Source organism: Tauraco erythrolophus, chromosome W (genome assembly GCF_009769465.1).
Source record: "Tauraco erythrolophus isolate bTauEry1 chromosome W, bTauEry1.pri, whole genome shotgun sequence".
Taxonomy (NCBI): Eukaryota; Metazoa; Chordata; class Aves; order Musophagiformes; family Musophagidae; genus Tauraco; species Tauraco erythrolophus.
The window spans coordinates 25,103,302-25,118,148 of record NC_141497.1 but is presented as its reverse complement, the minus strand read 5'-3'; the positions used below and the strand labels follow the sequence as shown (position 1 = coordinate 25,118,148).

Here is a 14,847-nt window from a genome sequence, read left to right as displayed (position 1 = left end):
GAAGCAGTTACTAGCATATTGTTTCCCTTTCTGGGAGCCTTACTATTTCGACTATGCCCAAGATTCCGCTGAGCAGGAGGGTAACAATCAGCTGGGTCATCGTGGAGAAGGGAGGCAGGCACAGCACCTTCAGGGCGTCCCCTGTTTATCCACACAGTGTGCTCTGCAGCCTCCTTCAGCTCCGCTCTGAGCCATCCCTTTTACACCCTCAACAGAGTCTATGAAAAAGGTACTGACTGGGCATTGCCGCACGCGTGGCCAGTGCGTGCAACAAGGCTGCCAGGTATGTGCTCTGCCAGCTCACAGCGGTTTTTGCGAATCGCAACATGTTGTTCAATAACAATCCTCCTAACTTCCTTTTTCAAAGTTACGTGCTCACAACTAAGTCCAGTTAGTAATTCTTTGTCATTAATTTGATACCAGTCAATTCTTCTCCTTCCAGTAGTTATGGGTGGAATCCATACACCTGCCGATCGGAAAAAAACACACAAAGCATATATACAAGCAACTTTCACACATGTAATATACCTAACAATGAGAAACATAAGAACAGTTGATATATTAACATGAAATTTTCTATTACGAGTCTGTCCATTTGAACCATTCTCCTCATTTGGCGTTTCTGTGATCTCTGCTTGCTCTGCTAATTCTTGGATCTCCCCTTCTCTATCTGTAGTTTCAGAAGTCCTGGTTGGCTTTACGTTTCTTGCTGGTAACCAGCATGGACCTGTGGGAAGAACACAAACATACCCTCTTCCCCATGTAAGCAGAGACACAGGGCCATCCCATGAGTTGAGCCCAGTTTCTTATAATATACCGTTGGTTTTTTGTACAAAAATGGTACTGGGTTTAAAATTATGATCCACAGCCGTAGTATGTTGCCTAGAAGCAGACAAAATAAGAAAATTTAAAACATACGTAGCTTTGTCTAAGGATTCTTGTGGGGAAATATACGGAAGACTCCCCCTTTTTTGTTTATCTGATGTGCGGAAACACACTTCACAACTTGGAAAGTTGTAAAGTAGGTATGTTTACTGCATCGCTGGGTGCACGGGGGATCGCTCCACCACAAACGTGCACACCTGCCGTAGCAGTTTTTCTTGTATTTATACAGACACACTCATCACTCCCTCCCCAAAAGGGCAGTCTCTCCCAGGAGATCATTTCCATAGCCCCTGCCTCAGGATCTGCCTCAGGCTCCTCCTTGACACGCCTCCTGGTGGTCGTGGGCAGGGGTCTTTGGGATGAAGGCCGTAGGTCTTCCTCGCTGTGTGTTTTCACTTCTTCCCTAAAATTCCTGTTTTGGCTGGGCTTGCAGAGCCAAACCGGTTCCCAGCCTGGCCTGGCCTTGAGTGGACACCTGGTTGTCTCCTACTTGTTATTGTTTGAAGACAAATGTTAGTTCTTGTTAGTCCTTATCTCTCCTCTTTGTCTGTTTTTCTCCCTATGGGTCATGAGTTACAACCTTGCCATCATTTATTTTGTCTCTCTTACGGGCCTTCTTTTCAGGTAGTTAGTGTTTCAAAGCAGGGATTAGTATTTGATAACTTCTAACAATTCACAGAGCTATTTCACAGAGCTATATATTTCCCAGAGTCTTATGCCGTCTTATGCCTATTCTTATACCTATCCATAGAAATAATAGCTAATATAGTCTTATGTAGTCTTATGCCTACTCCTATACCTATCCTCGTATCAGTCCCCCCTTTTCTATTAAATCAAGTACATTCTTTTACTTGCCTAAGTTTCCCGATTGATATAACGCTTTGCGCATTGAAGATACCCTTCAAAAAGCACACCAAATCCATACGTACAGCAGTGTTAGTAACAACATCAAGGCAGCTGTAGCTACTAACAGTATTATAACAGGATGTATTAGATGATTGAAAAATCCTGACCATCCAAAAAGTGCTTCCCACCATTTATGTTCTCCATCCTTCTCTACTCTCTTTTTACAATTTTCTTTATCTCGTTTGCATCATAATGAACTGTCACCAGAGTTTTCTGTCTGCTCTTTCTAATTTGCCCAGTATTTGCATTAAACCAGGATGCTGTAGCAATTTCTTTATCAAAGTTAGATTTGTTCCTATAGGTGCGGGTATTAACTCGTAGATCAATGTATAGTCTGATTTTAGAATATGATGGGATGTGACGGGAGCAGAATAATGGAAGTCACATCCCGTGATTCGAGTGAAATTACAGATGCAGAAGTTTGAATTATTTTTAGTGCCTACTTCCGTTTCTTCTACAAATATGGATCTACATTTTGTTCGTAGACATGCACAACCTTTCCCTGCATATATTATGATTGTCTTTGAGCCAACATCAGGGCGAATTTCAAAATGACACACCTTTTGATCAGTATCAAGACAGATATCTTGTGCTCATATGGTATTACTTTCACATAGAAATCCTTGTTGTTCTCGCACAGTGCAGGATTTTAGATCTACTGTTTGTCATCTGTCTCTTACCCTTTGGGCCCATGTTCTATGTTTGAAAGGATAAAGCAGGGTTCTGTCATGGTATATCCCTAAAGCTATGATGGGATGGATCACAGTTATTAGAGCATTACGAATGGTTAGTACAAAGGCTGTAACTGTGTGCGTGGTGGGGTTACAAGTAAAATTTACCATATTCCACCAGGATTGAAGCTCTCTTTCTTTACTTGTGGCACCATCCCAGACTACCTTTCAGATATCAGTGGGAAATATCCCTTCTTCTCCTTCTCTTATAATAGAGGCGATATTATAGTATCTGATTGCATTCATAGTTGGGCCTGAACACAACTCAGGGCTAGTGAGATATTGGCTTGTAGCCCGTCGATCACATCTACAATTATATTGTGGTCTCTTATGTTTGTTTGTTCCCAATCTGGTAAGATTTGTGATGCTAACCACTGGTGAGCTCCTAAAGTCAATAACGAGGATTGTAAGGGCCATTGCAGTTTTGACAGATCTCTAGTGACAGCGGCCAGCTTGTTCATTATTACTTCTGAGTCTATGGTACTCAGAACTCCCAACCCTGTTCCTAATAGCCCTGTCAGGTCTCTTGTTTTTTGTCTTTGAGAAATACCTTTCCTCTTTCTTAGCCAAGTAGTCCATCCTTCATAAGAGGTTTGTAAGAAAGGAGAACACAACGGTTGGATTTCTGATACATTAATCTGCATTGATAACTCAACCCTTTTGAGAGACCATTCTGGGTTGAATAACACTTGCTGCTGTCCTGTGTTTCTTATTACATATGGACCAATTTCATAAATTTTGGGTTCTAGCTTAGGTACTGGCGTAGGTCGTGTGGTAGACATGTCTCTTTACGATGTGTAACTATCGCATTGTTGTAACTGGCCCAGTGTTTATTTTAAATTTAAATGAAAGTCCAATAGCACTATTGGCCCAGAGACAAACCACTTCAGTGGTTTGTACTAGTGTGAAATTATGCCAACAGTCTAATTCTTTAGAAGCACATTATTTGGCATCCTATTTTGATGTATTTTTTCTACATTTCCCTGAAGTTGGTGAATTCCCTTTGTATCCTTACTCCATTCTTGTTTTAAATATTCTTGATTTCCATACATAACCACGGTAGATAGATTTAAACCTTCTCGAGCAGAGTATTTCCTCATGGATCCAATATACCTACCAAGGCCACTCAGTATCATTCTGGCTATAAGTGCTTTCCCACCCCTGAATTATAATTATGACTGTGAGAAAAGTAATTTCCCTGGTTGGACTTGCGTGACCTTCCATGGAGATCTATGGACTTTTTACTCTGGTGTGATGAATTCAGGCATTCTGCTCCTTGATCTTGATTGCTGTGCAGGAGGTGAGGAGTACTTGGAATGGTCCTTCCCACTGTGGTTCCAAAGCTCTTCCTGCAAGAGACTTGACATATACAAAATCTCCAGGTTGTATATTATGTACAGGTCCATCTAGACCTCTGCTCCGAGTTCCAAATACATGTTTTTCAATTTTTCTGAGTTGTTTGCTTAATGCCACCATATAGGAAGTCATAATTTCTTCACCAATTTGTGAAGACATCCCCTTTTGTACTCCATAAGGCCGCCCATATAAAATCTCAAATGGGCTCAGCCTTTCTTTTGCTCTGGGTTTGGTTCGTATTCGTAAAATTGCCAGAGGCAGAGACTGGGGCCAAGCCAAATTAGTTTCCTGTCCCAATTTAGCAATTTGTTGTTTAATCAAATGATTCATTTTCTCTACTTGGCCACTCAATTGTGGCCGATATGGAGTATGTAATTACCAATCTATTCCTAGATGGTGACTAATTTGTTGCACTACCTTAGAGATGAAGTGTGGTTCCTCTGTCTTGAGGATATTACTGCTGGGACTCCAAACCTGGGTATTATTTCCTGGAGTAATGCTTTGGTTACTTCTCGAGCTTTAGCTGTTCTACACGGAAAGGTTTCTGGCCAGCCTGAAAAGGTATCAGTTAGTACAAGCAAATATTGATATCCCCCTTTTCTAGGAAGTTCCGAGAAATCAATTTGCCAATGTTGTCCTGGAGCATTCCCTTTCCCAATTTGGCCCATTTCTGGCTGTGCAATGGTCTTTGGACTAGTCTGGAGGCAGAGATCACATTGCTGAGTTACTTGTCTGACAACGGTATACAGATTTTGAGCCACTATGCTTTTGATAAGATATTTGTATAATGCTTCCACCCCACAATGGCCTTTCTTGTGTTCTTCTTGGGCTAATGGCCAAACCATATAAGAAGGAACTATAAGTTTTTTGTGTGGTGTCATGGCCCACCCATCCCCATTATATGATCCTTCTAGATCTGTAATGAGTTTACGGTCATCTTTTGTATACTCTGGCTTACCTTCTAAAGATATGCATCCATCGGGGATTAGTGCCCCTTCTAGCTGTATCTCTTTTCTAGCAGCCTGTTTTGCCTCTCTATCCACCAGTTCATTCCCTCTTTCCAATTCTGTGCTCACCTTCTGGTGTGCCGATGTGCATAATTGCCACTCTTTCAGGAAGTTGTACTGCATTAAAAATTTTAAAGTCACTTCTGCATGCTTGATAGCTTTTCCTTCAGCTATTTCTAGAGCTCGAGTCAGGGCTATGATTTCAGCTTTCTGTGCCAAGGTGTCAGTTGGTAATGGTCCCGATTCTATTACCTTTTCAGAAGTGGTGACAGCGTATCCCGAATGTCGCATTCCACTCATAACATAACTGCTTCCGTTTGTGAACCATTGTTCTACCCCCTTCATGGGGGCATCTTTGAAGTCAGCACGGCTGGAGTGCGTCGCCTCAATTGTTTCAAGACAGTCACGATTCACTCGTTCTCCAGTGTTCCCACTGAGAAATGAAGCTGGGTTAACAATGTTAGTAGCTATAATTTCAACATCATCCTGTTCGGTCATGATAGCTTGATACCTCAGGAACCTCTGCAGGAGAGCCAATGTCCCCCTTTTGCTTCAAAGACTGTGGACACCGTTTGGGACACGAAAACAGTAATTTTCTGGCCTAGGGTAAACTTGCGGGCCTCTTGGATATTCAGGATGACTGCTGCCACTGCCCTCAGGCAACTGGGCCATCCTTTTGCGGCAACATCCAGTTGTTTGGAAAAGTATGCCACAGCTCGTCTGCATGGTCCCAGGTCCCGTGCCAATATCCCTAATGCTATTCTCTGAGAAAAATGGTTTACTCACATCAGGAAGTCCCAATGCTGGCGCTGACATCAGGGCCTTTTTCAGCTGGTGGAATGCTCGGTTCGACTCTGTATCCCACTGGAGGTATTTTTGGCTGGATGTTACTAAAGAATACAGCGGTTTAACAAGCAAGCCATAGTTGTATATCCAGAGCCGACACCACCCCATCATTCCTAAGAAAGTTCGTAGCTCTTTCACGGTCTGTGGTTGAGGGGTCTGGCATATGGCTTCTTTCCGGGCTTGACCCAGGAAACGCTGACCAGCACTGATTTCATACCCAAGATATGTAACTTGTTGCAATGTTACTTGTGCCTTTCTCTGAGAAACCCGGTACCCCTGGAGCCCAAGAAAATTTAGTAAACTTACAGTCCAGATGACACAGGATTCTCTGGTCTTGGTCACGGTAAGGAGGTTGTCTACATATTGTAATACTTTTCTTTCTTCTTGTGGTGGTTCCCGTGACTCTAGGTCTTTTGCTGGCTGGTTTCTGAAAACCGTAGGGCTGTTCTTAAAACCTTGTGGCAACACGTCCAGGTGAGCTGGGTCTTTCGACCACTCTTGGGATTTTCCCATTCAAAAGTAAAGATTTTCTGACTGGCTTTATGGAGAGGGAGGCAAAAGAAGGCATCTTTTAAATCTAAAACTGTAAACCAAGTCAAATCAGGAGTCAGAGTGGTTAACAGGGTATATGGATTAGCAACCACAGGGTATTGATCTTCTGTTATTTTGTTTCTATGATTGGACGAATCCCTTCCCTATCTTCCTTTTTAGTGGGTATTGTTTAATTCTTACCACTCTGTGTTCGCTTTTCAAATTTATTACCACTGGCTGGGCATTTGTGGCACATCCTGGAACATCAGTTGCCCAAACTCCTGGATACACCCGGTCAGTGATTTCCGTGTCAATTTTTCCTTCTGTGGGAATATTAACTAAAAGCAAGCTCATTATTTGTACATACTGATGATCATTTACCTCCAGAGTAATTTCATCCTTCTTGAATTTTATCGTGGCTCCCAATTGTTCTAATAGATCTCTTCCCAAAAGGGCTTTTGGGGAGTTTGGCATATACAAGAATTTATGAATGCCCACTTGCTTACCCAGTTTATATTTTAAAGGTTCAGAAAGTAAGCCTTTTCACTCTGGCCAGTTGCTCCTTTTACTACAATGTAATCATTTCCTAAAGGCATCAAGGCTTGATTTAAAACGGAGTATGTTGCCACCGTATCTAGTAAAAATTCTATTTCCTTTTGTTCCTCCCCTAGCCTCATAGTGATCTTTTGCAAGATCCTCGGCAGTTTTTATGACTAATTGTTTCTTTGTCTCAGTTAACATTCTAGCAATAATTGCATACCATTCCAATCAGGGTTGTGCTGCTTTATTATGAATCTAAGATTTTGGGCGGTGCTTACTGGATCGCTGCGATATTCCTGAGCAGCTGTCTTCCATTCCCTTAAATCATTATAGGAAAATGGTACCTTAATTCTTATTGTCCCACCATCCGGTCCTACTACTTCCCGGAGGGGTGCCTGCAGAATTGTTGCTGTTGGCTGCTCTGCTGCCGCCAGCCATTTTTTCTTAGTGCGGGAGGATATCGGGCTGTCTGGAGGAGTAGGGGTCTCGTTTGAGTCCTCATTTTGCTCCTAAGACTGAGGGGGAGACTTGAAAATATCAGTTAGATCTTGTTCTGAGCCCTGGCGGGTTTTACTTATTCTAGTACACCTTTGTTCAATGCTGCAGGCTGAGCAGCAGCTTTTTAATTTATTTTTGTTCTCCCTCTTGTTTTCTTTTTCTAATGCGAGGACTATAGGATCTCATGGAGGCATTAGTCTGCAATCTCTCTGTCATTCAGGGTTATTTCAGAGAACAAAGAGCATATCTGTGTATTTAACTTTATCCCATTTTTCTTCCCTTCTTAGGAACAACACATTAATTGTAAAAGCGTGTCATAGTTTAGTGTTCCACCCTCACTGGGCCATTTAGCTTCATTTTCTAGCTTATAAAGCAGCCACCATTGGTTACAATATTTGATTAGTTTCTTTGTATTCTCCGTGCCTCCTTGTCCCACTATATCTTTCCAGTGTGTTAATATACATCCCAAAGGGGATTTTTCATAATGTTTACTTTTTCCTCCCCCCATTTCACTTACTTTCCCTTTACTCCATTTCTCCCTTTTAACTGCACCTTAACATTCTGTCTGATGCTCGTGTGAATAATAATACAATTTTTAGTTTGTCACTTGCTTTGTCCATCTCTGGCTGTTTCCCTCATGGGAGAACTGAACCGCAGATTCAGACTCTGCACTCGCTTCGTGCGCAATTACACGTCTCACTCACTCACACTTACACTTTTACGATACCACATGCTTCACTCGTCTCCGACTGCTCTCCTCGCGGAGAACACAGAACCATGGATCAGAACGCCACACTTGCTCCGCAGCCAGGCTGCGTCTCACTCGCTTAAACACTCACTCAGTGATTAATCACACAATCACACGTTTCAGGGCTGGCCCAGCAAACTTATACAAACATTAAAAGGCCTTATTACATGCGCTGATGTTAGATGATATAAACTCTGAATGGTATAAGCTTTACGAAATACACGGTACCAGATTTTACAATAGATAGCAGTATATAGAGATTTCAAATCGTCCCCGTTGCTCTCTGACACCTCTCACCCTTTTCAGGGTGTAGGGCCAAGTGCAGCTGGAACCAAATGTCTTCTCTTGTTACTTACACAAAACGCGGAACGACAGGAACAAGAGAACATATAACAGAGCAGATAACAGACAATTACCAATCCAGCTATTACCCCTCCTGCAGCTGCCAATATTCCATAAGCCATATGACTGTGAGGTTGCGCTACTTACCCACCCCTCTGTGTCAGACTCAGTGTTCGGGCGCCCGAGTGAAGTGGCGAAACGGCGCCTCTCCCTTTAGGGAAGTAGTGACAGCCTCGGAGTTTGCTCGATCTGCTCACAAGATCGCTAGCGGCCTGCCAGTCCCTGGTTCTTGCTGGCCCAGTCTCCGGATCTGGATTCCAGCTCACCAGTCCCTGGTACCAGTCTCTGGTTCTTGCTGGCCCAGATTCCAGCTCACCAGTCTCTGATTCTCTAAGGCAGCAAACTCCCCAGGGCCCTCCTTACCGCAGGGCATCCTGCCCTGCCCAGGGACAACGCTGCACGCCGGACGTCTCCGCGCGCTTTACCAGCAGCCCCATACGCCGGACGTCTCCGGCCATTCTTACCCAAACATACCGTTTGTCCGCGGCTCAGGAAGTCCTTGTCTGCCTCTGGGTAATCGGCTGAGGAGAGGAGGCTCCTCCAAGGAAAGTTCTCGGGGCGCGCCTAGGGGCGTCCACTCCGCAGTCGGTTCCACAGTCGAGCAGAGAGTTTCCTGCCTGGCTCGCCAAAACTGAAGTGCGGAAACAGACTCCACAACTCGGAAAGTTGTAAAGTAGGTATGTTTATTGCAGCACTGGGTGCACGGGGGATCGCTCCACCACAAACGTGCACACCTGCCGTAGCAGTTTTTCTTGTATTTATACAGGCATACTCATCACCCCCTCCCCAAAAGGGCAGTCTCTCCCAGGAGATCATTTCCATAGCCCCCGCCTCAGGATCCGCCTCAGGCTCCTCCTTGACACGCCTCCTGGTGGTCGTGGGCAGGGGTCTTTGGGATGAAGGCTGTAGGTCTTCCTCGCTGTGTGTTTTCACTTCTTCCCTAAAATTCCTGTTTTGGCTGGGCTTGCAGAGCCAAACCGGTTCCCAGCCTGGCCTGGCCTTGAGTGGACACCTGATTGTCTCCTACTTGTTATTGTTTGAAGACAAATGTTAGTTCTTGTTAGTCCTTATCTCTCCTCTTTGTCTGTTTTTCTCCCTATGGGTCACGAGTTACAACCTTGCCATCATTTATTTTGTCTCTCTTACGGGCCTTCTTTTCAGGTAGTTAGTGTTTCACAGCAGGGATTAGTATTTGATAACTTCTAACAATTCACAGAGCTATTTCACAGAGCTATGTATTTCCCAGAGTCTTATGCCTATTCTTATACCTATCCATAGAAATAATAGCTAATATAGTCTTATGTAGTCTTATGCCTACTCCTATACCTATCCCCGTATCAAGTGTGTGTCTATTTATTATATATATATTGCAGGTTTCAGTATACTTATATACTAATTCTAACAGTGCACGCAACATAAGCAATTAGGTGATTGGTTAACTACAGCTGTTCATGCGCCTTAGCCTAATACATGATTGGTGATCACGCGCTCTATATAATCCAAGCCAAATTCATTGCATCATGCAATTAGTGCAAAAACACAGTCCAGTTTTCTTATCTTACAGTAACTCCTTATCTTACGGTTCCCTGGCTCTCCCAGCACCTGCAAGTTGTTTCCATTTCTTCTGTTCAGGGAGTTTCCAGATCTTCAGGGGTACACAGCAATCTCTCCAAGGTCAATTTCTTCATCTTCTGTCCTGGGATCCATGGACCCGCCGTAGTTTCCCACAAACAGATTCTCCCCATGGCTCACTGGTGAGTAGAGAAAGCCAAATACTGCTCTAGCTAGAGCTGTCCAGTGTTGGTTTACATAACAGTCACTTAATCGCTTTAAAATCCACAGGTTTAAGCAGAAACATTAAATCTCTAGAATCAATTCATCTTTTCAGGCAAAGCACATCTGAGATTCGGACAGTGAAGAGAGAAGCTCACTGGGCTGTGTAATTGCTGGCTAAACGAAGGGTTTATTCTAAGATATCACTTGTCAAGCTCACAGCCTTGAAGGAGGCTGCTTAGCATGAAACAATGGGTATGCGACTCTGCAGGCTGTTCTTATTCCTGAGGTAGTATTTACTCTCACCACAGTCGTGAAGTGTCTGAGACACTGAGAGAACTGCCATGGAAAAATTACTAAAGTAGCAAGAGGGAGATAGACTGCCTTAACAAGAGTATTAACTTTGCTCTCTGCTGGTAACAGAGGAGAGAAGTTTTTTATTACTGAAAGAAATTTGAAGAGAGGGGAAAAAAACTGAACAGCAAACACAAGCAACACTGGCCAGTTCATTTTGGCACACACCAGGCTGCAATTCTGCTGCCAATGTCAATGTATTACATGCTATGTAGCTATAAGTTTCAGTTGTGTTTGAATAAACACCAGCATATAGAACTGCTTTGGGTCTGCCTAACACAGTCTGTTTGTAGACAGGACAGAATTGCTATGTTTCTTCAGCTGAATGGCACAAAAAATAAAATCTTTAGTTGCTCTTAAAGTACGTGTACCTGCAATCCCTTGTAGCAGCCCACAGACATTAAAAATGCTTTTCTTCATAATACTCTGCACACACATAGTAAAGACAGACACAAACGCCATGGTGCAGAGATTCATGATTCCCAAGGCTAGGAAAATAGCGGTTGCCTGCCAGAACCCACTGGCAATCTCATTGAAGTTTTCGGCATAAGGACCACAAAACATGTCTTGTCTGGAAAGCTGCATGTGGGAGATTCTGGTGCAGCGCCTGTAGATGCCCAGAGTCGGATGGTAAGGCTCCTGCGACCTTCCTGTTCTGTTGTCCATGTCCTCAGAGCTCAAAAGCTTCTCTTTGCCAATCAGCCAGTCTGCACTCATGAAAGCAATGAGCTCTGTGAAAGCCACAATACTCAGGAGAGTCCACAGCATTGACCGACATGTTACGATGACATGACACATATTGATGTCTAGTGCTTGTGATCAGTGCAGCTGACAGTCTTAAATCCAAGCACAAGGAGAAAAAAATAAATTAAATTAAAGAAAAAAAGGACTCTAAGAAAATTACTGTGACTACTCTGCTTGCTCTTTCAGGTCTCTCACAATGTTAGCAGTCGGGAAGAAAATTCATCTACGCAAAGTAGATAAACAGACACTTATTTATTCCAGCATGGGGGACACGGGGCATAGCTCCCTCCAAACATGTCCACCCTAGCATCAAAATGCATAGGTTTTTAATACACTTATTTTGTTGAATCATTGTTACATAAGTTCTTTTACATAAAATTGCATATTATTCTCGCTCTTAAATTTGACCTTTAAAATGATTGGTTTTGCTAGTTATATAACCTTATCAATATTCCTACCCTATAACAATCATTGGTTACTTTTACTTAGCTCTATTGAGATCCTTTATATTTAAATACAAATGGGAAGGGGTAAGGAGGGGAGGCTTTCAAGCAGCATAACTGGTGTCCGTGACCACTTCATTTGTTTCTTAATCAAGTGAGAATTTCTAGTGAGAACTCTATGGTTCCCTCACTTAAAACAATACATAGAGAAATCCAGCAGCTGGCTGGTGAGGTCTCTATGGTTTCTTGGTTTAAAACAATCCTAACATACCTCATATTTTATAATTTTCTACCTAACTCTTCCACTTGATCAAATCTTGAATATTATATCAGAGTTTTTGCAAGAACAACAGCCAAGATAAAATTTCTCAGGAGAAAAAGTGAATGGCCCCAAGTTTTGAAAGCAGTACAGTAATTTGTTCTCTCTGTTTAGTTCCTCCTTTTTTCTTTCTGGGATGTTGATCTCTGAAGTATACTTTTCTTTCTTAAAATTCATACTGGCACATGACACTGCAGGCTGGCAGGGGAGGCTGCAAGGACTGTCCACTGTTTGACATCACACAACTACAAGAAAAAAAAGAGAAAACACATCAGCAGTGAGAAAAAAGTTTTAATTTCCATTCTCTGCCCAGCCTGTACTTGTGCATGGGATTGCCCCGACCCATGTGCAGGACCTTGCACTTGGCCTTGTTGAACTTCATGAGGTTCTCACAGGCCCACCTCTCCAGCCTGTCAAGGTCCCTCTGGATGGCATCCCTTCCCTCCAGCGTGTCCACAACACACAACTTGGTGTCATCTGCAAACTTGCTGAGGGTGCACTCGACCCCACTGTCCACGTCGCCAACAAAGATGTTAAATAGCACTGGCCCCAGTACCGACCCCTGAGGAACACCACTCATCACTGGCCTACACTTGGACATTGAGCCGTTGACCACAACTCTTTGAGTGAGACCATCCAGCCAATTCCTTATCCACCGAGTGGTCCATCCATCAAAACCATGTCTTTCCAGTTTAGAGACAAGGATGTCGTGTGGGACAGTATCAAATGCTTTGGATAAGTCCTGGTAGATGACGTCAGTTGCTCTTCCCCTATCCATCAATGCTGTAACCTCAACCCAAGGGAGCAATTAATCTCCCTCTTCCTGGCAGTACTTATGTATCTGCTCTGTCTCAACCCATTGTGGGTGTTTGTCAAGCACTTTGCAAGCAAAGGTCTCAGTAACACCCAGTGGTTCCACTCACTCCTACCACCACACCCCTGTCATCTTCCTCTGGTCAAAATTACCAAGGTTGCTGACAGTTACCCAGCAAAATGTTCATACATGTTTAAACAGTTTCACAGACATGCAGCTCAGCGGGCTTGCTGCCCTGCCTTCGGTTTGGGGAGACAGCACAGCATGCCTTCAGAAAGGAAGTTGGGCACAGCTCCGTATGCCACAGGCACCTAGGCATGAGAGGCAACGAAGGAATCGCCTTCCAACCTGCTCCTGCAACCTTCTGGGCTTATCCTCACTGCAACTGATCCGGCCTCAGTCTTGAGAGGAGGTGAACAGAATTACAGTTTGGGACAGCCTACCCTGCAATGTGGTGACACAGCCCATCCCTTTGAAGCCTGAGTGTCCTGGTTTTAGCTGGGACAGTTAGCTCTTCTTTTTAGCAGCTAGAAGAGCTCCGTGTTTTGGTTTTACTCAGAGGCTCGCTCTGAGAAGAATGTTGATAGCAAGCTGATGTTTGTGGTTGGAAGTGAGACTCCAAGGACTTTTCAGCGTGCCTGTCCTGGTTTTAGCTGGGACCAGGATTAGCTCTTTTTTCTAGCAGCTAGAAGAGCTCCGTGTTTTGGTTTTACTCAGAGACTCACTCTGAGAAGAACGCTGATAGTGCACTGATGTTTATAGATGGCACTGAGGTCTCAAGGACTTTTCAGTCTGCCGGGTTCTTGCCAGTGTGCAGGAGCACAACAGGATAAGGGGGGAGCATAGCCGGGACAAGGGGTCCACGACTCTCCTTACGATTTGTACCTGAACTTAAGACTGAGGGCCAAACTGGCCAATTAGTATTCCATATCATGCAGCGTCATGCCCAGTATAAGAGTCAGGGTCAGCCGGAAAGAAGGGCTTTTGCCCTTCCGGGACTCTCACTTTCGGGTGCTCAGAGTGTTTTCCCTCTCTCTCTCGCTCTCTGTCTCGGGGCCTCCCGTTCGTCCGGGATTGCGGTATCGAGTTCTATCTGTTTCGGGATTGCAGTTTCGGGACGAGACGGGCCTCGGTCAAGGGGTGGTGAGCAATTACACCGTACATCACTCGTTTGCATATGTTTATCCTTGTACATATCTGTATATACATATATTGGTAGCGGTAGTAGTAAATTGTTCTTATCTCAACCCTCGGGTCTCTTTTCTTTTTCCTCTTTGATTCTCTCCCTCATCCCTGAGGTGTGGGAGGGTGAGAGGGGACTGTGTCGGGTATAGTTGCCGGAGCAGCCTAACCCACCACAGTGCCGTGTTCTGGCCAGAGTGCAGAAGCATGGCGGGATAAGGGGGGAGCATAGCCGGGACAAGGGGGCCACGATTCCCCTTGTGATTTGTGGTGGAACTTAAGATTGAGGGTCAAACTGGCCAATTAGTATTCCATATCATGCAGCGTCATGCCCAGCATAAAAGTGAGGGTCAGTCGGAAAGAAGGGCTTTTCGTGCTTTTGCTCTTTCGCCACTTTCGCTCCTTTGCGCTTCTGCACTTTTGCTCTATTGCCTTTTTTTTTTTCTCTCTCTTCCAGTACTCCCACTCTCGGAGTACTATCTCTCTCTCTCGATCTCTATTTTGGGGCCTTGCGTTCGCCCGGGATTGCAGCTTCGGGATGAGACGGGCTGCGGATCAGAGGGGGTGGTGAGCATCTACACTGTGTATTACTTATCTGTATTAAATTGTTCTTATCTCAACCCACGGGTTTCCCGTTTCTCCTTTAATTCTCTCCCTCATCCCTGGGGGTGGGAGAGGGTGAGTGAGCGACTGTGTAGGGTTTGGTTGCCGGAGTGGCCTAACCCACAGCAGTCTTATTTGGCGCCCAACGTGAGGCCCGAAGGGGTT

General features: G+C 44.3%; 2 protein-coding genes across 2 annotated transcripts in view; both read right to left on the bottom strand.

Annotated features, from left to right (window-relative positions):
• The window catches only part of LOC147526270 (uncharacterized), a 29,471-nt gene extending 26,167 nt beyond the window's left edge, over positions 1–3,304 (bottom strand). The window contains 2 exon segments of the mRNA XM_086630281.1: positions 919–922; positions 2,834–3,304. Of these exon segments, the coding sequence (XP_086486407.1) occupies positions 919–922; positions 2,834–3,304 (475 nt within the window).
• Positions 1–11,375, bottom strand: part of LOC104375215 (LHFPL tetraspan subfamily member 2) — a 51,155-nt gene extending 39,780 nt beyond the window's left edge. Inside the window, 1 exon segment of the mRNA XM_009981510.2 lies at positions 10,949–11,375. Coding sequence (XP_009979812.2) covers positions 10,949–11,375 — 427 coding nt within the window.
• Positions 11,376–14,847: the final 3,472 nt, after the last annotated feature.